Source organism: Rhizophagus irregularis, chromosome 15 (assembly GCF_026210795.1).
Source record: "Rhizophagus irregularis chromosome 15, complete sequence".
Taxonomy (NCBI): Eukaryota; Fungi; Glomeromycota; class Glomeromycetes; order Glomerales; family Glomeraceae; genus Rhizophagus; species Rhizophagus irregularis.
In genome coordinates, this window is record NC_089443.1 from 4,651,288 (window position 1) to 4,677,129 (window position 25,842).

The following is a 25,842-nucleotide window of genomic DNA, read 5'->3' on the forward strand; positions in this document are numbered from 1 at the left end:
AAATTGTGGAATAATGCTGGCTGAATTTATACTACGCCTTACTGCGCCAGTCACGTGATACTGTTCCAGCGACAGAACATCTCAGGATAGTAACAGAAACATTTCCAGAACATTCCTGAAACCAAATACAGTCAGACCTCCATAATTGCACACCCTTTGGGACCATATGCATAATTTTCAAAATAGTGTATTTAAAGAGGGTGTGTATTTATAGAGGTAAAATAATTAGAGATCATATAAGCTTGAGACCAAAACAGAGGGTGCATTTAGAGAGGGTATACATAGTGGGTGCAATTATGGAGAGTGCAATTATAGAGGTCTGACTGTATATATGCATTTGTGTCACATATTTTTTGTATCCATATATTTCCGAAATCTTCCTAGCCCCAGTCTGGTAATTCGTTGGTTAGTAGAAAATTGGAAGTGCAATATGTATTATCTTGGCCTGGCCCATTTGATTCACCATTTCACAACCCAACTATTACCTATTTGTTGCTGGTATAATTATACCAATTTCGTGTTCGAGATTAGAGGTGTGATATGCATACCATCGAGATGTACATCCGGATACATACTGTACTAGTGATAGGGTAGTCTTCTTCCATAATTTTATATAATATTTCTGAAGAAGACTACCCTGGATGACATACCTGAGTATATACTAGTATTAGGGTAGTCTTTTCCCAATATTTTATATAAGATTACTACTCTAGAGAGAATGTATTTATTTGCGCCAATAGAGTGGACGTGTTTATTAAGTAAATACCGTCAGCCAGAGAATTTCGTATCTCTTTTTGGTATATTCCTATCTTACGTGAAGGCTACACATTTTGATGCATCTGGATGCCTTTTTCTTGATAGCTGGTATAGGTATGCCAATTTCGATTGCCAGTATAGGCGGTATATATTGATTCTGATCAGGCCCAAAATTGTATAACTGGTTTGTGTTAATGAGGGCCTCCCATACCCGAGTACAAATCTAGAAAGATGTAGCCTTCTTCCAATTTTTTATATAATATTTCCAAAGAAGGCTACACTTTCAAATACATATCCGTTTCCTTTTTATTTATGATTTGCTGACTAAGTTTGCTATCACTTCTTTATTGCATCCATCAAAAAAAATTAATTAAACATTTCGGAAATATATTGTGATATAATAACTTTATCTACTGACAGCATGCATACACCAACTATTTCTGACCAAACTGATCGCACTAGAACCACCCCAGCCCTCCGCTACGATGGCGCCAGCTCCTTAACCGGTGTTGTATTATGTAATGATATTGTATCGGAATTTGATAACGGAATGACCGATGTACTCCAACAACGCTTATCTGATAAGCAACCCATACACTTTATGCCTACCACTGTAAGTGATGAGGCCGAATATATTAATGGAGTATCCACCTATATTTTGCGTATTAGATTAATGGGCAAAAAGCTATCGTAAACATTATGGGCATTAAGCCTTTCTTTGATGTCGTAGTATCTGAAGAGATATCATTATCTATGTTTAAGACCAAATTAGTGAAGATGGTATCTAATATTCTTGGAAGCACATCGAAGTTCGAAATTGAAACTATTAGCGCTTTTCTACTTTAAGGATACCATACAGAGAAAAAGATATATATCCGTATAAGGACATGGAATCATTGGGATCAGAATAAAGCGCTAAAGGCAGTTCATGAAGTTGGTATCAGCACTGCTTCTGATAACCTAAATCCTACATATTATTATCGCAAAGTAGCCTGTGAAGAAAGATTGCCTCTTTCAAGTTGGGCAACGTTAAGTAATTATTTTCACGAATACATTCAAGGAGGTACTTATCTCTTCCAAGTTTCTGTGAATAATTACAATCCAACAAGTGAGGACGACTATAATAATCCATTATTTTCCTCAGCCCTTTCACGGGATCGAACTCTTGTTCTCACATGGGACATAGAGTCATATAGTTCGCTCGGACTAGGTAAATTCCCTACTGCACAAAATGATGAATCTAATGTATTTATGATCGGTATGTCAGTTCATTAGAAAGATGACCCTAATCCATTAAAACAGATCTGTCTTGTTGATGTTGAAACTGCCCCAGACTCTCGCTGAACCACAATTATATGCGGGAATCAAGTAAATCTGTTAAAAGCCTTCACCTTGTGTTGTAAACTACTAGCCTTGGATATACAAATAGGTTTTAACAATTCACAATATGACTGGAGATTTATTGTAGAGAAAGCGAAAAAGCTAGGGGTTCTCGAGTGGATATACAATCAAATGTCAATAAAGCCTTCGAGTCTCGAAAAAATTTCAAAATAGCAATATCAATATAGCGCAATAAAGGTCAATGATAGGGATTTCCATTCGAAGCATCTTAAAATCCTTGGGTGCGTAGCTATTGATATCCGACCATGTTTTATGAAATTCTATCTTAAGGCCGAAAAGAGCAGTTTAGCATATTACCTAAAGGAGTTTAACTCGATAATAAGCTGGATATGCATTTCCATCGTATGTTTAAGTATTATGGAAAGGCATTAAAAGAAACTAATGCTACAACAGACGAGCAGATACGTGAAGTAGCCGAATATTGTATTATCGATGCTATTAGCTGTCAGCAGTTAATGGTAAAATGTAATGCAATTAACGAGTACAGGGAGGTGGTATCTGTAGCCTTCATATCATTATATGATTCACATTATTTTGCAGTAGAAATGAAAGTGCGTAATCTTTTAAGTGCCGTTCTTTACAGAAACCTTGAAAATTTGAGCGATGTTGAATTGATATGGATACGATATAAATTTCATGTCATAATAGTATCAATTTCCGTGATGATATTGTTATAATGTTGATTCGATATCGTTACTTCATCACCATAATTTATCGCGAAAATATCGTGGCGATATCTATTTAAAAGAATATCAAATCGGTGTAAACGGTCGAATATCAAGCACGGAAAGATGATAAAATTCAACCACCAAATGTAATTATTAAATATTAAGAACGAACAAATTAATCGTGGATTGGCGTAGATGGATAAATAATTAGCCGAAAAGGATAAACATTTAGGAAGAGTAATGATCTACATGATGTAATATTTATTGAATGATTGACAAGGAACCAATAGGATAAATAGAGTCGATCAATTGCGGCTTAGCAATCTTTAACAATAAGAACGATAAGAAAGAATAATTATAAGTCACAAAAGATAGATTATAAGCAAAACACATAAAAGCGAATTAAAAGAACATATAAAATAATGTCAGAAAGATTAAAGAACACAAAATAATGTAAAAGATAATATAAAAAGATAGTATAAAGATGGAACGTAAAAGATAATATATTAAAAAGAACATATATAAAAAGATAGCATATTAAAAGATAGCATATTAAAAGATAGCGTATTTAAAATATAGATAGTATATTAGAAAGATAGTTCAAAAATAATATGTAAAAAGAACATAAAAGATAGTATATAGATAGTATATAGATAGAATAGAAAGTAGCATAAAAATTGTATATATAGAGAGCGGAATTCAAGGTAATTCCTTAGTTCTCATCCACAGAACTCAATAAAAATATAAGTTTTATTTTTTAATTATTTGTTAGTAAAGTTTAATGTTAATTAAAGGTAATAGGTTCGCCCTAAACTTTAATTAATGTTTGCTTAATTAATTTTAATTGAATAAATGGAAATTTTAAGATGAATTAAATATACACTTTTGAAAAGTAATAATTCGTAGCGAGAGCTATCGAAGTTTGAAATTAAAGGTAAAAGTGGATATAATTTGGGGAAAATTTAGAGAAGTTAAATTTTATTTTATATCGTTCAACGTTTTATATTACTAACGCTATTTATGTCGTGAACCAAGAATGTTGTTGTATATTGTTGTTACATGTTATTCGTTGATTATGTTATAGTTAATTATGTTGTTGATTATTTGTTCGTTTGTTCAATTGTTCGTTCGCTCGTTCATTCGTTCGTTCGACCATGGGAATGCCCGTTCGATGTGGCAACTCTGTAAATTGATGACAGAGGGAATAGGGGGATCTCATATGGTGCATGCTCGCAAGAAAGGAAATGATCATCATCACATGATTATTATTACAATGAATATGAAAATTTAATTTCGTTAGTAAGTCACTGATAGGTATTATTAATCAATATTTTATTTTAGAATTTATTTTTAGATTTCAGGTTTTGACGAGTTCAAAAGGAACCAATAAATCAACAAGGATTTAATCGAGTTAAAAACTTGGAAAGGTGAAAGATTGGAGTTTGAAGTTGTGCAAGTAATCATTTAATCGATAGAAAGCACAAGAATATTTCTTTCAGGAATAAAGTACCTGAGAAATTTCATAAGGAGATGTGGAAGTGAAAGATGAATTTTGGAATAAAGATTAATAATGGGAGAACACCAATGTATTATCTAGGGTTCATCTGTGTGGTATGGGTTACCTCTGAGTTTGAATTTTGGATAAATGCTCGAGATTGGAAAATTTTTATTCTTCGACATTAAGGATTATAACGTATGGGTTACGTCAAATCTGGATACCCAGCTCAATAATGCGCAAATTGCTTCGGGGACGGGGAATGAAAATTGTAAAGACACCTACTATCAAGAAACATTGAAAGAATAAAATAGGACAAACCTGTAAACTATCATGCTTTTACCCAATGGGAAAAAGATAGAGATAAGCCCAGTATAGGTCCACCAATTTGAGGAAAGATAAGTTGGTTTAGATAAGTCTTATGGATAGCTGATGACTTTTGAAACTGGATTTTGGAAGGTTAGATTCACCCGTTAAGAGACAAGTCGGCCAACGAAGGAGGAAAAAATGGATACGTTGTATTGTTACAGGTTCTAGGCTACATTTCAGATGAAGGTTCCTGGTGTAGTGTCATAGTTCACGCTCTCATTACAATGTTCCATTAAAAGAAGATAAAATAGAAGGATATTTACACATTAACGAGCCGTATAATGAATATTACGTGCAGTATTTAATAATAGAGTAAAATCCGAAAAGAAGGACGTTGATTTAAAAGAAGGACATTTATTTAAAAGAAGAACATTTATTTGAAAAAGAATATTTATCTGAAAAAGAACATTTATTTGAAAAGAAGGACATTTATCTGAAAAGAACGACATTTTGCGTAATATAGATTAATTTACATAACATAGAATATTTAGTAAGAAGGATTTATGTGGATGATAAGAAAGATTGAAGATTCGCAAACTTTAAAAGTTATGAAAATTTTGGAGTTTGTGATAAGTGAAATTATGAATCACAGTGACAAAAGATGTGATATGTGAAATTATGAATATCGGTGATAAAAGATAAATTTCATGGCGCAGTAAAAACCTCCGCAGACTGAGGAGATCGTGGACTTAGAATAATTTTTGAAATTTTGAGGCGCAGCAAAAATTAATAATAGAATATGGAGTAGTAAATATATAAAACTGAAAGATGGAATTTAAAGATTGAAAGGAGCAATCTACTTAAAGATAAAAGAATGTTTAGAAGATTGAAAATAGAAACATAGAAGATTGAAAATAGAAACGATGAGAGTGAAATATATATATAAAAGGAGGTGAGATTTTAGTTAAGATTCTGGATGAACGATTACAATGATGGAATGGTATGAAACTTGGAGGGTTGATTACGAGAACCACAAATTAAGACATGACGAAAATATCGGAAATGTAGATATATACGAATTAAGAGGAGAAAATATAACATGTGAAATATGTTATCCAATAAGAGATACACCAGAAGTTTTCAAGAAATTTTGGAAAATATTGCAAAAATTTGAATATACGATAAAAGATTATAATGCAGAAACTATAAGAGCGTTATTAAATTTATTGAGTATAGATGGTGAAGAAAGAAATAATTATACAAAAGGAAGAACTAGAGATGCATTAGATGTAATGGTCGAATCGATAAGATACTTGAAACAACCAGTATTGAGAGAAAAAGGATTAAAGATAATAATAATAGTGATCGTGAGAGATTGTATAGAAAATGATAAAGAAGATGAAACAATGGACAGATTGATAGGGAATGAAGAATTAATAAGATATGGTTATATTTTGGAAGATTGGGATGTGAATATAAGATTTAGGGAATTTTATGAATGGTATAAAGAAGCTATAACAGATTTTGTAGAATGTAAAGATAGCACTACTAGAAGATACAAAAATATATTATATGAAGAGGCTGAATTAAAAGAAGATGAGTCAACAGAAAAGATAGAAGAGTTCAAACGAAAGATTAGATTAATGTTGCACACGATGCACATAAAAGTTCGTGAACATGGTTGGGGAATTAGCAAAGAAATAGTTGAAAAAGTTTATGATAAGATAAGGGGGTTTGAGCAATTAAATATGGATGAAACAGATAGTGATGACACACCAAGAAGCTATACTATAACAGAAACAGACGATGGGGAAGAAGAAAATTTACCAATTAACAAAAATGAAGAAATGTCAGATGAGGAATCTGATGAATCTAATGAATCTAATAATGTTGAAGAAACAGAAACAACAAAGATATTCGAAGAAATAATTAGAATGGATTTGAAAAGAATGGGTTATGATGTAGAGATAACGGAAATTGAAAGAATAAGAAAATTTGGAGTAACTGCAAAGATAATAACAACATATGAATTTATGAAGAGATATTTAACGATATGGAATCTTGAAGATGAAGAATTAGATGAGCAAATATTACAATGGAGAGTTGAAAACACAAAAGAATGCGAAAGATGTGAAACCGAAAGATTAAAGAAAGAATTTGAAATCGGAAAAGAAATTTGCATGGAATGCAAAGAAGATGTTGAAAAAGAAAATCCAACAGATGATGAAGAGGAAATGGAAGAGGATATAAAAGGACCGAAGTTGGCTCAAGTAAAAAACCAAAAAGTAAAGAGAAAAATAAAAAATTAAAGGAAGTACCTATAATACCAATAATACCAGCACCACCAATAAAACCAAAGATAACAATGGCAGCATCAAGAGATGAACTCAGAGCGGATCTAAGAGCACTAATGAATACTATGTATAATCATGATATTGGGGCAGATTGGAACAATTTAGCATTACCACCAGTAACATTGACAGGATTACAAGGAGAAGTTCAAGCGAATACTAATGCAATAGGAAATTTAAACGCAAATAGGGGAGCTATTGTGGAAATACCAGTATTTTATGGTACCAGTGGAGAAGATCCAGAAGAATGGGCAGATAAATTTGAGGAGACATTTACAGCGAATGGTTTAGGGAATGATGACGCACAGAGATTTAGATTAGCAAAAGCGAAATTAATGGGAGGGGCAGCAGATTGGTTAAAGACTGAAGGAGTAAATATTGTCGATTGGAATGTTAATGGAGATCATAATTTAAGATTAAGAGTAAGAATAATTGGAAAGTATGCAAGTGATGAAATTAAAGATAGATGGCTAGAACAATTAGAAAAGATTAGACAGGGAGACGAGAATGTAACTCAATACCTTACGAGATTTAAATATATGTTAAAGAGAGCGGGAGGTGATGCAGCAGTAGCAGCAAATCAGCAAAAGAGAATTTTTATTAGAGGATTAAAACCGGACTTTACTAAAGACGTAGTAATGGGAAATCCAGCAGATCTAAATGCAACATTTCAGATAGCAAAAAACGTAGAAAGAGGTTTAGAAGCATTAACAGATAAAGTACAACCAAAAGGAATTAATGATGAACAAAGAAGACAAGAACCTATTGTTCAAGGGAATGTAAAAAATAATAAAGGGGTAAGTGTAGATGAATTAGCAGACAGTTTTGCGAAGTTACAAATTAAGATGTTAGAAGATGAGAATGAAAGATTAAGAAATTTAGCGAGTCAGAGCTATAGGCGATTGCCACAAAGAAACCAACCAATGCAAAGAAATCAACCAATTCAAAGAAATCAGTCATTCCAAAAAAGAGTACCGACATGCTATACATGTGGTAGAGCTGGTCATTATTCAAGAGAGTGTCCAGAGAAAAGAAGGAATGTAGGAGTGAATATGATAGACGAATACGATGACCAAGAAGAATATGATTATGATGGATATGAATATGGGGAACCACAATACGGTGAAATGTATTATACACAAGGTTATTACGATGATTATGAAGATAGGGAATTAAATTACCATAATGAATTATACGCAAAAGATAACGCAGTAAAAACAAGAAGACAAACAAGAAGGTCGAATCCAATAATGGGATATAAAAATAATGGTGAAGAAGGAAATTTACAAGAAGAATTAAGAGAAGCGGGAAATAGAATGGATGATAGAGAAATACCAAGTGGAACAACAACACCAAGATATACGCCCGAAAGGACAGAACAAAATAATGTATACAAAGATAGTCAAAATTGGGATAATCCAATAGGACCAGAAGATTATAATTATGGTCGGCAACCCATGACAAAAGATGGAAGATTTTATAAACCAATGTTTACAAAAGAAGGCAAAGCATTTTACCCTGGAATGCGGCAAGATGAATTTGGAAATTGGGTTAGAACAAAGCCATCAGGGACAGGAAAGCCCAGAGAATATGGACCGAGATTAACTGATGGAATACCACCTTACGATATTGTGGAAGACGTGAAAAATTGTAGAGCGAATATAACAATTGGACAAATGATAAATGAGAATACTAAGTATCATAAACAATTGAGAGAAGGAACATATAGACCAAGAAGCATAAACGAGAAAAATTGACTACACTCGGTGGGAACTATGAAAAATGAAGAGAAAAGAACTACAGCAATGAGAACAGAATTAGAAGTTGAAGATCAATTGGTGAATGTAATAATAGATACTGGAGCAGCAGTAAGTGTGATAACAGACAAATTAAGGAGGAGATTGAATATACCTATATTTGGAAAAAGTAAATTTAGATGTACAATAGCAAATGGGCAAAAGATAGCAGCGTTAGGAAAGGCAAATATAACTTTGAGATACAAAGATGAATTAGAAATACTAAAAGAAGTTGAGGTAATCGATTCAGAAGAAGAGGATCTAATTTTGGGAAATGATATATGGAAGCTGTATAATGCAAAAATAAATTTTGAAGATCATACCTTAAGAATAGAAGAACAAGGAGAAATAATAACGATTCCAGTAGGATATGAAAGAGAAGTAGCATATGAAAGTGAGGAGAGTGAGGACGATGAAGAATATGAAAGCAATGATGAAGGAGAGGTATTCAGAATGCACCAGAATTTTAAATAGAGAGTCTTGGCTCTGAAGAGAGAGACGGAAAAGATGCTCGAACCAAGTGAAAAATTTATGCAAAAACTAAGTATAGGGGAAGTAGAAGAACCAATTTGGGAAAATATGGTAAAATTACTATTAGAATACCAAGATATTTTAGAGTACGACGAGGAAATAGAAGGAAGAACAAAAGCAGCGCAACATGAGATAAAAATAAAAGAGGGGGTAGAACCAATAAAGCAAAGAAGATACAAAGAAACAGATGAAAAGGCAAAATTTATAAGCGAAGAAGTGGATAAATTGTTAAAACAAGGAAGGATAAGGAAATCAAAAAGTCCATGGAGTTCACCTGTTACATTAGCAGGAAAGAAAACAGGAAAATATAGATTCTGTATTGATTACAGGAAGTTAAACAAGATAACTATAATGGATAGTTTTCCTTTACCAAGAATGGATGAATTATTAGACAAATACAGAAAAGCAAAATGGTTCTCAAGTATAGATTTAGCGGCAGGATTTAATCAAGTAGAAATGAAAGAAGAAGACAAAGAAAAGACAGCATTTGTATGTTCGAAAGGATTATTTGAGTATAATGTAATGCCGTTCGGTTTAACGAATGCACCAGCAACATTTCAAAGATTAATGGATGAAATATTAGAAGAATACATAAACGATTTTGTAGTAGTATATATTGACGATATTATGATATATTCAGAGAATTTAAAAGACCATATGGAACATGTGGAGAAAGTATTAAAGAAGCTACAGGAGAATAATTTAATAATAAAATTAAAGAAATGTAGATTTTTGGAAAGAAACATAGAATTTTTAGGACATATAGTAGGAAATGATGGATTAAGGCCAGACGATAAGAAGATAGAAAAGATAAAAGAAATGAAGGCACCAACAACAGTGAAAGAAGTAAGATCATTTTTAGGACTTTGTTCATATTACAGAAAATTTGTGAAGAATTTTTCAAAGATAGCAAGACCAATAAGTGATTTGAGAAAGAAGGGAATACCTTTCATTTGGGGAAGAGAACAACAAGAAGCGTTTGAAAAATTGAAAGAAAAGTTAATACAATATCCAATATTGCGACATCCAGATTGGAAAAAAGAATTTTTATTAATAACAGATGCATCAGGAAAAGGATTAGGTGCAGTATTAAGTCAAAAAGATGAAAAGGGAAAAGAAGTAGTAATAGCATATGCAAGTAGAAGTTTATTACCAGCAGAAGAAAATTATCCGATAACAGAATTGGAATGTTTAGGAATAGTTTGGGGAATTCAACATTTTCATAAATATTTAATCGATAGAAAATTTAAAGTAATAACAGATCACAGTGCATTAAAAGGATTAATGAATGCAAAGATACCAAAAGGAAAAAGAGCAAGATGGGTGATGGAATTACAGCAATATAATTTTGAAGTAATACATAGGTCGGGAAAAGAAAATACGAACGCCGACGCATTAAGTAGGTTATTAAAGATAGTAGAGGATCAACCAGAAATAGTAATAATCGACGGAGTAGACGGATTAGGAAAAACAAGTATAGTACAAAATTTAATTAAAGAATGGGAAAAACAAGAATTAAAAGTAAGATTCAATACTTATAAAAGAAGAAGAAAAGACAAAGATGAATTTTATGAATCAAAGATGGAGACGGAATGGAAATTTAGAAAAGAAGTAGTAGAACAGATAAACAGAAGAATGTTAGAATATGACGAAGATACAGATATAATAATTTTAGACAAATCACCATATTGTGAATATTATTATCAAAAGACGAAAAGTTTTGACAGAGGATTAATTACTCCACACGGAAATCATGAGATGGAGAAAGAAATATTCAGACTGAAAGAAACAATAGACAAATCAATAGTGATATTTTTAGAAAAGGATAGTGATGTATGTTGGAAAAATTACATTGGAAGAGAAACAAAGAAAACGGAAAAATCATCATATCCAACATTAAAGAAGAATGAATATTTGGACATGGTTAAGATGTTTGAAGAAAATCAGGGCGTGTACAAAGATACTAAAAGATACAGTCGAGTAAAAGTTAAAAATGACAATAGTAGTTGGAGAAAAGTATTTAAAGAGGTGGAGAAATGGAGAAGAGCACAGAACTAAAAATACAGAACACATAACGAAAATAACAAATTTAGAAGCGAAATCAATTAAAGAGGTATTATGGAAGAAGATAATTACAAGAGAATAATTGACAATATCGAAAAGGAGAATAAATATGAATTGAAAGAAGGAATTCTATATAGAGTAAAAGGACAAAACAAATTTAGAGTAATCAGGGATTATGAATACGAAGGATTGATGTACATGATGCATGATAACGAATTATCAGGACATTTTGGAGTAGAAGCGACATTAGATAGAATAAAAGAAAATTATTGGTGGAAAAATATGAAAGAAGATGTAGAAGAATATGTAAAAACGTGTTGGAATTGTCAAATGAGAGGAAAACCAAGAGAAAAGAATGAATTATTGCCGATAAAGATAAATGAACCATTCGAGATGATTGGAATAGATATAGTTGGACCATTAAAAGAGACAGAAAAGGGAAATAAGTATATTGTAGTAGCAATGGATTATTTTACAAAATGGCCCGAGGCCGCACCACTAAAAGAAGCTACAGCGAAAGAGGTAGTAGAATTTATTTGGAGGGACATAATTTGTAGACATGGGTGTCCAAAGAAAATAATTAGTGATAGAGGGACTCACTTTAACAATAGAATGATGGAAGAATTGGTAGAAAGGTGTGGAATAAATTATAGATTAAGTACACCATATAGGCCACAAACAAATGGTTTGGTCGAAAGATTCAATAAAACTTTATGCGAAGGATTAGCCAAATTAGGAGAAGAAAATTGGGATAAACATATACCATCTGTATTATTTGCATATAGAACAAAGAAGCAATCATCAACAAAGATTAAACCTTTTTATGCGACATACGGAAGGAGAGCAAAACTACCATTGGATAAAGACGAAAATAAAATAACATTAGCTGACAGAGTAAAAGTATTAATTGAAGAGCCACCGGTAATAAGAAGGAAAATAAAAGAAAATGTGAAAGAAGCTCAAGAAAAACAAAAACAACAACACGACAAAAGGGGAATTAGAAAACCTAAATTTGGAATAGGAGAAAAAGTATTATTATATGAAGCATGGAGAGAGAAACAATGGTCGGGAAAATTGCAGAACAAATGGAAAGGACCATATTTAATTCACGAAGAATTTGGAAATGGAGCGTATAAACTCAAAGAATTAGACGGAAGAATACTAAAAACACCACAAAATGGAGAATGGTTAAAGAAATTTTATGATCGAAGGGGATTTACACCAAAAATAGTAATTAAAGGAAAAGAGGTATTCGATAAGACCTGAGTTCGATTCGATTAAAATTATTGTGGATAAGACACGAGTTCGATTCTATTAAAGTTATTTGTGAGGTCACAAATAGCGAAGAGGGGGATAATGTAAACGGTCGAATATCAAGCACGGAAAGATGATAAAATTCAACCACCAAATGTAATTATTAAATATTAAGAACGAACAAATTAATCGTGGATTGGCGTAGATGGATAAATAATTAGCCGAAAAGGATAAACATTTAGGAAGAGTAATGATCTACATGATGTAATATTTATTGAATGATTGACAAGGAACCAATAGGATAAATAGAGTCGATCAATTGCGGCTTAGCAATCTTTAACAATAAGAACGATAAGAAAGAATAATTATAAGCCACAAAAGATAGATTATAAGCAAAACACATAAAAGCGAATTAAAAGAACATATAAAATAATGTCAGAAAGATTAAAGAACACAAAATAATGTAAAAGATAATATAAAAAGATAGTATAAAGATGGAACGTAAAAGATAATATATTAAAAAGAACATATATAAAAAGATAGCATATTAAAAGATAGCATATTAAAAGATAGCGTATTTAAAATATAGATAGTATATTAGAAAGATAGTTCAAAGATAATATGTAAAAAGAACATAAAAGATAGTATATAGATAGTATATAGATAGAATAGAAAGTAGCATAAAAATTGTATATATAGAGAGCGGAATTCAAGGTAATTCCTTAGTTCTCATCCACAGAACTCAATAAAAATATAAGTTTTATTTTTTAATTATTTGTTAGTAAAGTTTAATGTTAATTAAAGGTAATAGGTTCGCCCTAAACTTTAATTAATGTTTGCTTAATTAATTTTAATTGAATAAATGGAAATTTTAAGATGAATTAAATATACACTTTTGAAAAGTAATAATTCGTAGCGAGAGCTATCGAAGTTTGAAATTAAAGGTAAAAGTGGATATAATTTGGGGAAAATTTAGAGAAGTTAAATTTTATTTTATATCGTTCAACATTTTATATTACTAACGCTATTTATGTCGTGAACCAAGAATGTTGTTGTATATTGTTGTTACATGTTATTCGTTGATTATGTTATAGTTAATTATGTTGTTGATTATTTGTTCGTTTGTTCAATTGTTCGTTCGCTCGTTCATTTGTTCGTTCGACCATGGGAATGCCCGTTCGATGTGGCAACTCTGTAAATTGATGACAGAGGGAATAGGGGGATCTCATCGGCACAGTCTTGATATCATTACGATGTCAGTAATTTCAAAAAAAAAAGATGTAGTATTTTCGATATTGATTTGATATCGTCACTTCATCACCATAATTTATCGCGAAAATATCGGGACAACATTTATTTAAAAGAATATCTGATCGGTATAGTCTTGATATCGTTACGATATTGTTAATTTCAGGGAGAAAAAAGATGTATTTACGATATTGATATGATATCGTCACATTATCACCATAATTTATCGCGAAAATATCGTGACGATATCTATTCAAAAGAATATCAAATCGGCACAGTCTTGATATCATTACGATGTCAGTAATTTCAAAAAAAAAGATGTAGTATTTGCGATATTGATTTGATATCGTCACTTCATCCCCCAATTTATCACCGAGATATCATGACAATATCTATTCAAAAATATCTAATCGGCACAGTCTTGATATCATTACGATGTCGGTAATTTCAAATAAAAAAAAAAAGTATTTACGATATTGATTTGATATTGTCACTTCATTGCCGCAACTCATTTGTGGTATCGCAACTCATCCGCAATACCGTAAATATTAAACTTTATTTTTTTACAAATTAATAAAAAACTTTTAAATGTATAACGTGCTGTCATATTAATAAAATAAAATTCTGATATTTTATGCGATTTTGAGAAGCTATTACTGATAGAGTTGCGTTTTACCTTCTAATTTTAACATTGCATCCTTAAAACATACGAATATCGTCAAAAAATCCATGATTTCTCAATATTGATTTTATTTGTGATTATCTAGAATTCAATTAAGTAATATTTTTAAGTAATATACATTAGTTATCTCAAAAAGTAACTTCTTCTTAATAGACTTAGAGAATACAATGTTGCAAAGCATCTTTTAACGCCAGATTGAGCTTGTGCATTCATACACCGTCATCCACCTTGTCTCCACGTACGATTTTAGACCTCCTCCTTGTATATTTTTTAATTAAATAGCGCTTTAAGTAATGCCGCGCCTATAGCCGAATTTTTGAAAAATCTTGTGAGATTACATTTGCGCATTTAATCATGTCAGAACTGATTAAATTAACGCAGCGCGCAATGCACCGTATATCGAGAATTGATGGATGATTTTGAGAGATAATTTGGCGGTGTGGTCCCATAGAGCTGATAAAATGATCATGTGAATCTTAGAATAGATAACAAATAGAAGAAACAAAATTAAAATCAGAATATTAATAAAGAAATAATAATGAAATTTACCAATCGTACAATTAGTTTCCTTAGCTAATTCATTATAGATTCGTAAATTTACACGAGCCAATTCAGCTTGTAATAACGTTCCACTTAAAATTTGTCGAGTTGGTAGTAGGTTGTACACTGGTTGTAAAGTTTTAATCATATCAATAAACCAAGGTTTTCAATAACACTAAATGGGATGCTACTCAATACTCATATCAAAAACTTTAGTAACCGAACGGTCAATAGCATCAAAATATCTCTTTTCCAATTTGTTGTTTTTTTTGTTAAAATTTTGAATTGATGTATGTTCGTAATTTTGTCTTTGCTTTTATTTGGTGATTACCTCCAGTTTAATTAATCACGATATTGCAAATTAACTGTGATTAATTATGGTATTGCGGAATAATTGTAACGTTGCAGAATAAATGCGGTTGCGAAATTGCGAAAATTTAGACATCATAATTCGTAATGTTCGCAATATCATAACCGTCATCCTTAATTATAACAAAAAAAAATTAATTTGCAAAAAATTAGACTTTTGTTTATTTTATTACTAAAAGCATCATGTGGTATATTACAAAATTTCCTTGAATATTGAACTTCACGTGATACAAACCTACAATTAATCAAAAAAAATCTTGATATCGCTAATATCGAAGCGGTATATCACGAAGACATCCCCATGGTTTTTTTTTTTGCTTTCCCTCCTACGTTCAAAAAAGATTTTTCAGAAAAATTATAGATATTAAAAATTGTTACGATGTGAAAACTGATAATTCCACGTGTATAAATATATATAATAATAAAAACATATAATACACAATATACCTTATTTCGCAATCGTGATTTTCTTTCATCATTACTACTCTCTTCATTATCAACGGAACGTCAGCGCCTATGTAATAGCGAGATAAGTCCAATGATCTTGCAACATTTATTTTTTCAGCTACGAGCTGTCTTATCGTCTTTTTTTTAATTAAACATATAATCCAACAACATTTCGAAGAGCTTTTTTCATTTCTTCAGGTAATTCATTTGAAACACACGTTAACCACTGACGAAATATAGCCAAAACTTCAAGGGGAAGATTGCGAAAATTAGCGCCAATACTACTACTATTTTGATACGCGCTACCTATATTCGGCCACAATTCACTCCTCTTAAATTCCTAGCAGAATGGTCAAGATGCTGTACGAAGAAATAATGCTCTTAATTCAACGTATATGATGTTTGATCCCCATTTGGGAGGGAACTATAACGTTGCTTTCTAATAATTCGCTCATCTATTTCTGACTTTATTCACTAGATCTTTGCTCTTGGGAAGGACTTCTGGGTAGTGACGGTCTTTAACAAAGTAACTCCAATTATTAATTAATAGTAGTTGTTCAAATTCGTCTCTATAATAAAAATTAAAATAGGTTCGAAATATATGAATTATAAATATTACAGATTTATTATAATGATACGTAAATATATTTACCTTGGGAGTACGTGTTTGTGCATTTTCCAAATGCGGAGAACAATATGGAGAACTAGCCAGAGAAGATTCCATCGGAGTTGTTGATAATATAGGACTTTGGCTTTTCTTATATTGCCTTCCGGCAACCATATTGACGTATTCAGGAAAACAAGCCCAAACCGACTACTTAATTGCAAGATGATCTGACGCTTTACTCGTTATGTTCTCAATTCTTTCTTTTTTAACATTTCGTCTACAATTATTAGATAGATATCAAGGTAAGTGAATTATTCATATCATAAAAAGAAAGAATACTGAATATCAACTATAAGTCACCTATTTCTTCTTGACCAATTTGAGGCGATGATAGACGATAGAGCGATGATTGAGGTAGCGGCGACGATTGATACTCTTATAGCTATTGAGGTGTTGCGACCATTAAGGTTGAGATTGTTGAAGTTGTTGCGACCATTGAAGGTTGTTGAGGTTGTTGAGGTTGTTGAGGCCATTGAGATTGAGGTGGTTGCGGCCATTGAAATTGTTGAGGTTGAAATTGTTGAAATTGTTGAGGTTGTCGCGGCCACTGAAATAGAGTTTGGGGTTGAGATTGTTGCGGTTGTTGAGACTGAGGTTGTTGATATTGCGGTTGCGATAGCTGCCAATGTTTAATAAGCGAGCCTTTTTTACGAATTCCTTGTTCTTTATCAAAATCTTGAGAAGACATTTTAATGATAGTTAAAAAATGCAAGTCAAAAAAAAAACAAATATCTAAATATAAAAAAAAAAAAGAAATAATTAATTGAATAAAAAAAAAAAAAAATTTTTTTTATCCCTTTTTTTTTGCGTTGATCTTACCACATCATGATCGAAAAAAATTAATCTTTTTCTTGCATCGTAATTATATCTATGATTAATATGTTAATTACGAAAAGAAAAAAAATTCTTTTTGCCATTGATCTTATTACATCATATGATACAGATTTTTTTAAGGAAAAAAAAATATGATTAATATAATGATGGATATTGTGATTAAATCATGGCCAAGTAAAATTAATATTTTTCTCACATTGTTACGATTAATTTCGAAAATAAGTTTCTTTTTTACCATTGATCTCAATAGATTTTCTAAGGAAAAAAATTTGATTAATATACTAATGACGGACATTGTGATTATCGAGTAAAATTAATCTTTTTTTCAATTTTTTTCTTTTTTTTAAAAATTCTATATCGTGGTTATACCTATTACCGAAAAAAACTTTTTCTGCAAAAAAAGTTGTTTGCATTGATATCATAACACTACGAGTTATCTTTTCCTTGAACCTTCTCAAACATCTTAAGTCGTATAATTAATAATTAACCTCTCCTATAAACAGAGAGCAACTTACTTTAATATAAACATGAATAGAGAGCGAGTGATTTGAACTAAGCCAAAGTTAGAAACAAGATAGTTTCGGTATCTTCAGGCGGTATGGATGAAGACAATTCACGTATTAGCCCTTGTTCTACAATTTGATTTTTATCAAACTCGCTCTACATTGATTATTTCAGTTCTGTCTCAACCGATCTCCGAGGAAGAAGCAAAGTAGAAATCAAAGAATGGGAATCATGTATGGAAAAGGAACATCCTAAAAAGAAAGAGGCAACGGTTCTGCGAGTTAGAAATATCTGAGTAGATGATTCATGCTGAAGCTTCTCTTCTCTCATTTCATCACTGATGCTTTTTCTTATGCGCCTTATCCAAGAAAGCATCCATTTCCCTTTCCTTTGATGACTTGGTATTCTTGAGCTGGTCTATGGAGTCGGATACATCTACAGCTTATATCTCTGGTGTCACGATCAGTGAAAAAATCCAGGTAACACCGGAAATGATACGGAATCACAATCACATGATTTAACGATTCTGATCAAAAGTTACTTCAGTGGTAACTGATATTGATGATGTAGATACGGAAGTGAATCCTCATTCACGAAGAAAATTACGATACAAAAGAGGAGAAGTGATTATTGAATGGAAACCTCGAAGAGAAAAGGATGCAAAAGATAATAAGTATGAGGGCGGGTTTTTGTATATTCATTTTTGGATCATGAAAAGTAGGACAATATAAATAATTTTTTAGTAAACAATTTTTATACATTTTATTTTCAAACTGTATACATTAAATCAGAATAATAACTGATAATGTTGCTTTAAAATACTTACATAACTGAATACATAGAAATTACTAATGACATTTGAGAATTTTATTTAAATTTAACTTTATTTACATTTGCGTGTTTTAACGTATTTGAACATTGTGAACTCTTTATTCAGAATAATATTTCTACAAATATTATCTTTTTACTTTTAATCTTTTGATTTTATTTTGCGATACTTTTAATTCAATTCTTACAATTCCTCGTCCGCAATTGACGGTAATTTCCTCTTCCGTGTCTATACTATTTTTTTTTTTAATTAAAAAAAAAATTTTTTAAAAAAAATTATTAGTTTTTAAATTATAAATTAAATTACAATTTTACTAATTTAATATATAAACTTGCCTTTTGGGTAATTCCAGATTTAGAATAACTTCCTTGTCCGGAAAAACTGCTTCTCTTAATAGGCAATTGGATCTTTCAGGATTTTTTGGCAAATCGTACTCAAATTTGACAAATATGAGTTTCGTATTATTAATATTTATATCAACAGAGAGATTTTTCACATTAAAAATAAAAATATCTACAATTAAACAGCTTTACCAAAAAAAAAGTAAATAAAATATTAATAAAAACAATTAATATTAATATAAATAAACTAATATTAATACCTATTAATTTCGACTTCAAAAATATTGTAAGCTGGTAATTGTGATATTAATTTCGACTTCAAAAATATTGTAAGCTGGTAATTGTGATTGTGATGGTTGTGGTGATTGTGGTGGTGGAAGTTGTACCGGTGATGATTGTGGTGATTGTGGTGGTGGGAGTTGTAACGGTGATGATTGTGGTGATGGTTGTGATAGGGGCGGCTGTACCGGGGATTGTAGTGATTGGTTTTGTGTATTCTAATTTTTTATAAAAAATTTTAATAAGTAATAATTCCTTCATTAATTTATATTTCATTAATGTAATAATAGTGCTTACAGATCATCCATCATCATCGTCGTCATCATCATCATCATCATCATCATAATCATCATCATCTCCTCCTTTTGGACGTGCTTCTGCGAACATGATTGTTTTACTTAGAGGTCCGATAAATTTTTTGTTTCTCACATAATTGTAAAATCTAGTTTTATCATCATCATTTTCGAAGTGCACAAATCCATGCCTAAATATAACAAATGTTCATTTAATTAAATTATTAATTAAAAATTGTATATATTAATTATTTTATTTCATTACCCCCAATCAGGATCCTTTCTGATATGTACAAAATTGTAAGAAAATCTATTCTTTAACCATCCCTTAACGTCTTTCAATTTTATTCCTTTTAACTCTTTCGTGTTCTTACCACTGAAGAAAACTGATAATTTATGATCACGACAACATTCATGTCTTTTCTTACCTATATTATTATTAAATAAAATTAAAAATAATAAATTAATACTTTATATTAAAAAAAAGAAAAATGATTCATTCTTGATATATACTTTTTCATATAATATATTTGATTTCAATAAAGGAATATTAAATATCATATTTTAACAAAGGAATGGGAATGTTAAAGATGAAAGGAAACATATTTTAGCCTTTCGGGATGAAAGGAATCTTATTTTAGCCTTTCGTGACGAAAGGAATCTTATTTTAGCCTTTCGTGACGAAAGGAATCTTATTTTAGCCTTTCGTGACAAAAGGAATATCGATTATTTTAACCAAGGATTTAGCCTTTCATGACGAAAGGAATATTTTAATTCAGCCTTTGTGACAAAGGAATAGCAAGCAAATTTACTTACCCATTTTTCTTTGTTTACTAAATCTTACGAAACCCACATTCTTATTGTAATTCGAATGCAAAATTCGATAAATTTTATTGGTCAGTTAATGTTAATCATCATGTGAAATCAAATATTTTTTTTTTAGTCATACTCAAGTTTCACAAACCCAATTATATTGCACTATACGTCATAATTACACATCTTAATTACAAAAAAACTTTTCGTGTCACTTATCAGTCCAATCAAAAATAAATAAACCAGATTTTGAACAGGCGTAACACGAGATTATATTTAAACGGTACGGTAACACTATTGGCTTTAGCCTTTAAGCAATGTGACGAAAATTATACCCTACCTCCCGCTGTCAACACCTTCTTCACCAAGAATATTATATTCTTCGAGAGATGTGTTAATATCTATGACGAACAACAACTGGCTAATTCCTTACAACCATCCAGTATAAAGAGGCCTGTAAAATTTGTAAGTATTTTGGCCATTCTGTAAAAAGTTGCCCCAATTTAAAATCGCAGTTTTGATGGGGTAATTATTGTATACGCTGCTGGAAAGCTGGGCACAACAGTAGTGAATGTAAAAATGAACTGGAGGTCGTGCCGTTCAACGAAGAGTTTCGTTCTCCAGAAGAAATTGTAAATTTTTTGATTTATAAATAGTTTATTTTTTTTAAAAAAAAATTTTGAAATTTTTTTTTTCTTACGAAATTTACCATGAGTTGCTGGTAGCAGTGGCAAATTTCGAAAGTTTATCTGGGCCGTGGTGGCAGGGTGAACTTTTTTTTTTATACTTTTATTGTATGAAATATTTTTCAATTTTTACAACCTAATAAAGAGTTAACGGACATTTTTTGAATATCATCTTGAATGCCAAATTGATATGGTGATAATGTTAAATTCATATTGCAGAAAATATAAAAAAAAATTGTTCAATATGGAAGTCAGTAATTTGATGGATCAGTGATGTCAGAATCAACATCGGAAGTACATATTGAAAGATCACGTCGTATTTTGATAAATTTATTGATGTCGCGACGTTATAACCAGAAGTACTTGGAAAATCACAGTTAACTGTGTAGAGGCTTCCATTAAACAAGAAAAATTTTTCATGTGCTGCGTCATTGCTCCTCTTCCAAATTAATGATTTCTGCTTGTCTGGTTGATTGAGATTGTTGTCTCCTCTTCAAAATGTGGACACCTGGGCAATATTGTAAACGAGGTAGTTGTTCATCCTCATAAGGATATTGCAATCGAAATGGTCTGTAATTACGTTCAAATTCAGGATAATATTGTGATTGAGGTTTATAAATGGATTGTTGTTGCCGTTGATATTGCTGATGATGTTGTTGTAGATGTTGTTGGTGAAGTTGATGTTGATGTTGCTGTTGCTGTTTTTAAAAATAACCTTCACGATTAACTCAATTTAATATTTTATTATTGTATTATAAAATCCAATATACTAATAAAAATGATTTGATTTATTTTAAAAAAACACTGCATGATATCTTCGTGATATCGGTTTGTAATTGTAAAAAAATTATCTAAATGATATCGCCGTGATGTTTCATAATTGTACCAAAAAAAATCTAAATGATATCGCCGTGTTCGATTCAGTTAAAGAATGTGAATGAATGTTCGTTAATTTTGGTTGCAAATTTGAAGTTTTATTTTGGCAATAATGTTATACAATAGAAATAAAAATGATAAAGAATATACTATCTACCCGTCTTCTTTTAGATTGTGAAAGTAAAAAAAAATATATATATATATATATAGATACAAAGAAAAAAATTATTGTTGTAGTAACAATGATAATTATAATCATTTGACCTGGTTTTTAAAATGATGGTTTTTTACATAGAATTTTTTTTTTTAAAAAAAAAAGAAAAATTTGTTTTATAAATTTACATACGAACCTCTCATCAAACTTCAACACACGACCAGATACTTTACTTTTCTACGCTAAAAATTTAAATTGAAAAAAATCTACATAATATATATTATTTTTTTCGCTTTTTAGTAGATTTCTTTGATTTCGGCTTTGGTTCATCCTCAGAGCTGGAATTTGAATCATCATCATCATTATTTTCAATTTCATACTTTGATAAATCAATCGAAGAACCAATATTATATCCAGATAAATTGTTAAAAATATTATTAACCGTATAAAGGTTTCCAGTGTGAGTAAAAAAACGGTCACGTGCATCACTGTTATAAATTTCTAAACAGTGGAATCCAAAAAGAATTAAATTTTTAAGCGAATTTTCGTTTTCTTGAGATATCGGCTTATCCGAAAATTTCAACCAAAGGTTGAATATTTCTTCAATATGACGACCTTTTAAGTACGGCTTGAAATCAAGACTTTCGTCTTTTTCTTTACGTTTTTGATAAGTTTCGTATCTAAGCTTGATGTTATCCCATAATGTATTTCTCCAGTACGACCAGGTTTTACGAAAACTTTTTGCTACATTATGTAATATGTCAGGATGATCGTTCATAAAAGTTGGTAACAATGACGCTAAGAAATCTTCTATAATTTGATTATTGTTGCTTTTATCTAAGTTTCTTGTTCTTAGGAATAATGATTTTAATTCGTTAATCACTATTATTCTTAACCACTTTGGGATAGAGTTTTGCAACGATATAATATTAGAAATTCTCTTCTGGTTATATGATATATTTGTATCACGATCTGTGAACTTTTCAGGAGAATTTGCATAAGGGCGAATCGATGTTGGATATCTTCGATTCTTGATATAGAATTTTGGCAGCTGTAAGCCTGAGCTTAAGAGTTCTTCTTCCATATCATCCCTAATTTTTAAAGAAAACATTGTTATATGAAGATTACAAGATGATAAATATGAAAAAAATATATTTGTTACATTGGATTCATCCGAGGGAGAGTTGAAGATGTAACAGAAGGTATAGCAATACCAAGAGAAGAAGTACTAGTACTACTTTGAGTTATAAGAGGAATTTCTTCCAAGGTATCCCTAATTTTAAAAAACATTATGTTAATATGAAGATTATAAGATTATAAATATGAAAAAATCATATTCGTTACATTGAATCCGTCCGTGTGAGAGTTGGGGTTGTCATAATAGGTGTAGACGATGAGGAAGTGCGGCTTCATTCTTCACTAGAACGCTTGCCTCTGTGGATCATCTGCTCGATTTGATCATGTAAATGTTCAGGGAGCGTCATGGCAAAGCGTTCTGCAATAGATTGTCGGACATAAACAGGATTAACGGCTCTGGACATGATGTCCTCGATTTGTAGAAATAGTGTAGCGAGTAAATTATCTATATGATAGAAATAACGTTACAAGTTATTGTTCTGTTATTGAAGATTTCTTCAAATACCGAATATTATAATAATACAGACCAATTTCTTCATCAGAAAGTAATTGTGTTGAAGGATGCTGCAAGTGTTGTGAGGAATACGAGGGGTATGGAAGCTGTTGTTGTGACGAGGGGTATGGAGACTGTTGTTGTGACGAGGGGTATGGAGACTGTTGTTGTGACGAGGGGTATGGGTACAAGGGGTATGGAGAATGTTGCCGTGATGAAAAACGTTGAGAGGGATATGGATACTGTTGCTGTGACGAATGTAAGGAAGGTAAAAGTTGAGATGATTGAGATAAATATTGTTGTGACCATTGAGGTTGAGATTGCGATTGCGAAGGCGATTGCGAAGGCGATTGCGAAGGCGGTTGCGAAAGTTCCCAATGCTTAATAAGAGAGCTCCGTCTATGACTTTCTTTTTCTTGTACAGGCTTATTACGATCTTGAGAAGACATTTTTTGATAATGGTTTCTATGAGTTAAAAAATGTGGGTCAAAAAATTTTTTCAATTGAATTTTTTTTTTATTTAAATAATTTTAATCTTACCACATCATGATCGAGTAAAAATACGGTTAATTTCGAAAATAAAAATTATTTTTTGCCATTGATCTATTACATCGTGTAATACAGATTTTTTTAAGGGAAAAAAAATCTGATTAATTATTTAATATAATGATGGATATTGTGATTAAATCATGAACAAGTAATTTTTTCATATCGTGATTATATTACTTTTTTTCCTTAAAAAAATCATACAGTACAATAAAAACAATGGAAAAAAGAATTTTTTTTTTTCTTTTTCGAAATTAAATAGATTAGATTGAGTCAATAATTAGACTTTTCTTTTTTTTGAAATTAATCTCATCATATGATTACGGATATTGTAATTAAATCATGATCGAGTAGAATCTTTTTTCAATTTTTCTTTTTTTTTTTTTGTGATCGAATAAAATTCCATATCGTGTTTATACACCTATTAGCAAAAAAACTTTTTTTTGCAAAAAAAAATTGTATTGATATTGGTTTCCTAATAACACTACGGGTTCCTTGAACCCTCTCAAGCATCTAAAGTTAAACTCTCTCATAAACACAGAGAGCGCAACTTACCTTAATATGACATGAATACTAAATATGCTTAGTAGTGAGAACGAAAAATTAAATTTTGGGGATCAACAAACTGAAATGGATTTTAACACATGAATCCTTCAGATGAAATTACTATGTTAGTAGAAAATTCAGGAGGTGGAAATAAACAGTATAATTATAATTTTGCTTCGCCACAATAACTTTTTATGATGGTAACAATCGTTATATAATTTTGATTATTTTCTACATGACCAAAATAAGTATATTGTCTTTTTAACAAAATTTTTTAAGATCATCAAAATATTATTTTGATATTAGCAACTGAATGTTGGAACACATGATCGGAAATCTGATTCTTCAATAATTTAAGTATAATACTTATACGAAAATTTATAGCATATTTTTTTTATTTTATATTATAGTGTATTATAAGTTTATTATATTATTATTATCATAAAAAAAAATTGTGACCTGTCTTGCATAATTGCGCTTCTTCACTCCAATGTAAATAAAATGTGATAAAAGATAATTTTTTTATTATAGTACCTAATATCATAAAAACGCTAACATTTTATTTATTAGGGATGATATTGAAAAAAGCTTGTTGAAGCTGGATTATCGTTACCATTAAAATATCTGGAAATTTGATCATTTTTCAAAATTTGATTTGACGAATCGTTCAAGTACATCGTTCCTAAATAATGGCTTCAATTCGCCGAAAATTATCTTTCTAATCCACTTCGGTAGTGATTTGTACGACTCAAAAAGCAAACGTGCCATTTGAGCTTGAGTAATGCTGCCTGAATTGTGTGGATCGATGAATTCTTTTTAAGGATACGCTGACGTGTTACAAATTTATAATAATTTGCGTAACGTCCTTTGGAAGAAATTAGTAGAAAGGTACATTAAATATAAAAATAGTAAAGAGAAGATTAAGCCGAATGT

The 25,842-nt window shown here is 30.8% G+C and overlaps 9 protein-coding genes across 9 annotated transcripts; 4 read left to right on the forward strand and 5 right to left on the reverse strand.

The window, feature by feature from the left end:
* Positions 1–5,618: 5,618 nt before the first annotated feature.
* On the forward strand, positions 5,619–6,938 carry OCT59_007746 (uncharacterized protein; the record flags this gene model as incomplete). Its single annotated transcript, XM_066132065.1, has 1 exon — positions 5,619–6,938. One exon carries the CDS (start codon positions 5,619–5,621, stop codon positions 6,936–6,938), a length of 1,320 nt encoding a protein of 439 aa, XP_065998892.1.
* Positions 6,939–6,994: 56 nt separating this feature from the next.
* OCT59_007747 (uncharacterized protein) lies at positions 6,995–8,737 on the forward strand (the record flags this gene model as incomplete). The annotated part of the gene is made up of 1 exon (XM_066132073.1): positions 6,995–8,737. The coding sequence occupies one exon, from the start codon at positions 6,995–6,997 to the stop codon at positions 8,735–8,737; it is 1,743 nt and encodes a 580-aa protein (XP_065998893.1).
* Positions 8,738–8,785: 48 nt separating this feature from the next.
* OCT59_007748 (uncharacterized protein) lies at positions 8,786–9,250 on the forward strand (the record flags this gene model as incomplete). The annotated part of the gene is made up of 1 exon (XM_066132077.1): positions 8,786–9,250. The coding sequence occupies one exon, from the start codon at positions 8,786–8,788 to the stop codon at positions 9,248–9,250; it is 465 nt and encodes a 154-aa protein (XP_065998894.1).
* A 6,809-nt stretch (positions 9,251–16,059) lies between these two features.
* Positions 16,060–16,692, reverse strand: OCT59_007749 (uncharacterized protein; the record flags this gene model as incomplete). The annotated part of the gene is made up of 2 exons (XM_066132084.1): positions 16,060–16,251; positions 16,564–16,692. 2 exons carry the CDS (start codon positions 16,690–16,692, stop codon positions 16,060–16,062), a joined length of 321 nt encoding a protein of 106 aa, XP_065998895.1.
* Positions 16,693–16,960: 268 nt separating this feature from the next.
* OCT59_007750 (uncharacterized protein) lies at positions 16,961–17,266 on the reverse strand (the record flags this gene model as incomplete). Its single annotated transcript, XM_066132091.1, has 1 exon — positions 16,961–17,266. The coding sequence occupies one exon, from the start codon at positions 17,264–17,266 to the stop codon at positions 16,961–16,963; it is 306 nt and encodes a 101-aa protein (XP_065998896.1).
* A 2,399-nt stretch (positions 17,267–19,665) lies between these two features.
* On the reverse strand, positions 19,666–20,478 carry OCT59_007751 (uncharacterized protein; the record flags this gene model as incomplete). The annotated part of the gene is made up of 3 exons (XM_066132099.1): positions 19,666–19,849; positions 19,924–20,086; positions 20,475–20,478. 3 exons carry the CDS (start codon positions 20,476–20,478, stop codon positions 19,666–19,668), a joined length of 351 nt encoding a protein of 116 aa, XP_065998897.1.
* Positions 20,479–21,401: 923 nt separating this feature from the next.
* Positions 21,402–21,884, forward strand: OCT59_007752 (uncharacterized protein; the record flags this gene model as incomplete). Its single annotated transcript, XM_066132105.1, has 2 exons — positions 21,402–21,411; positions 21,691–21,884. The coding sequence occupies 2 exons, from the start codon at positions 21,402–21,404 to the stop codon at positions 21,882–21,884; spliced, it is 204 nt and encodes a 67-aa protein (XP_065998898.1).
* Positions 21,885–22,467: 583 nt separating this feature from the next.
* OCT59_007753 (uncharacterized protein) lies at positions 22,468–23,566 on the reverse strand (the record flags this gene model as incomplete). The annotated part of the gene is made up of 3 exons (XM_066132115.1): positions 22,468–23,278; positions 23,350–23,460; positions 23,532–23,566. 3 exons carry the CDS (start codon positions 23,564–23,566, stop codon positions 22,468–22,470), a joined length of 957 nt encoding a protein of 318 aa, XP_065998899.1.
* A 30-nt stretch (positions 23,567–23,596) lies between these two features.
* OCT59_007754 (uncharacterized protein) lies at positions 23,597–24,266 on the reverse strand (the record flags this gene model as incomplete). Its single annotated transcript, XM_066132121.1, has 2 exons — positions 23,597–23,769; positions 23,852–24,266. The coding sequence occupies 2 exons, from the start codon at positions 24,264–24,266 to the stop codon at positions 23,597–23,599; spliced, it is 588 nt and encodes a 195-aa protein (XP_065998900.1).
* Between the last annotated feature and the right edge of the window lie 1,576 nt (positions 24,267–25,842).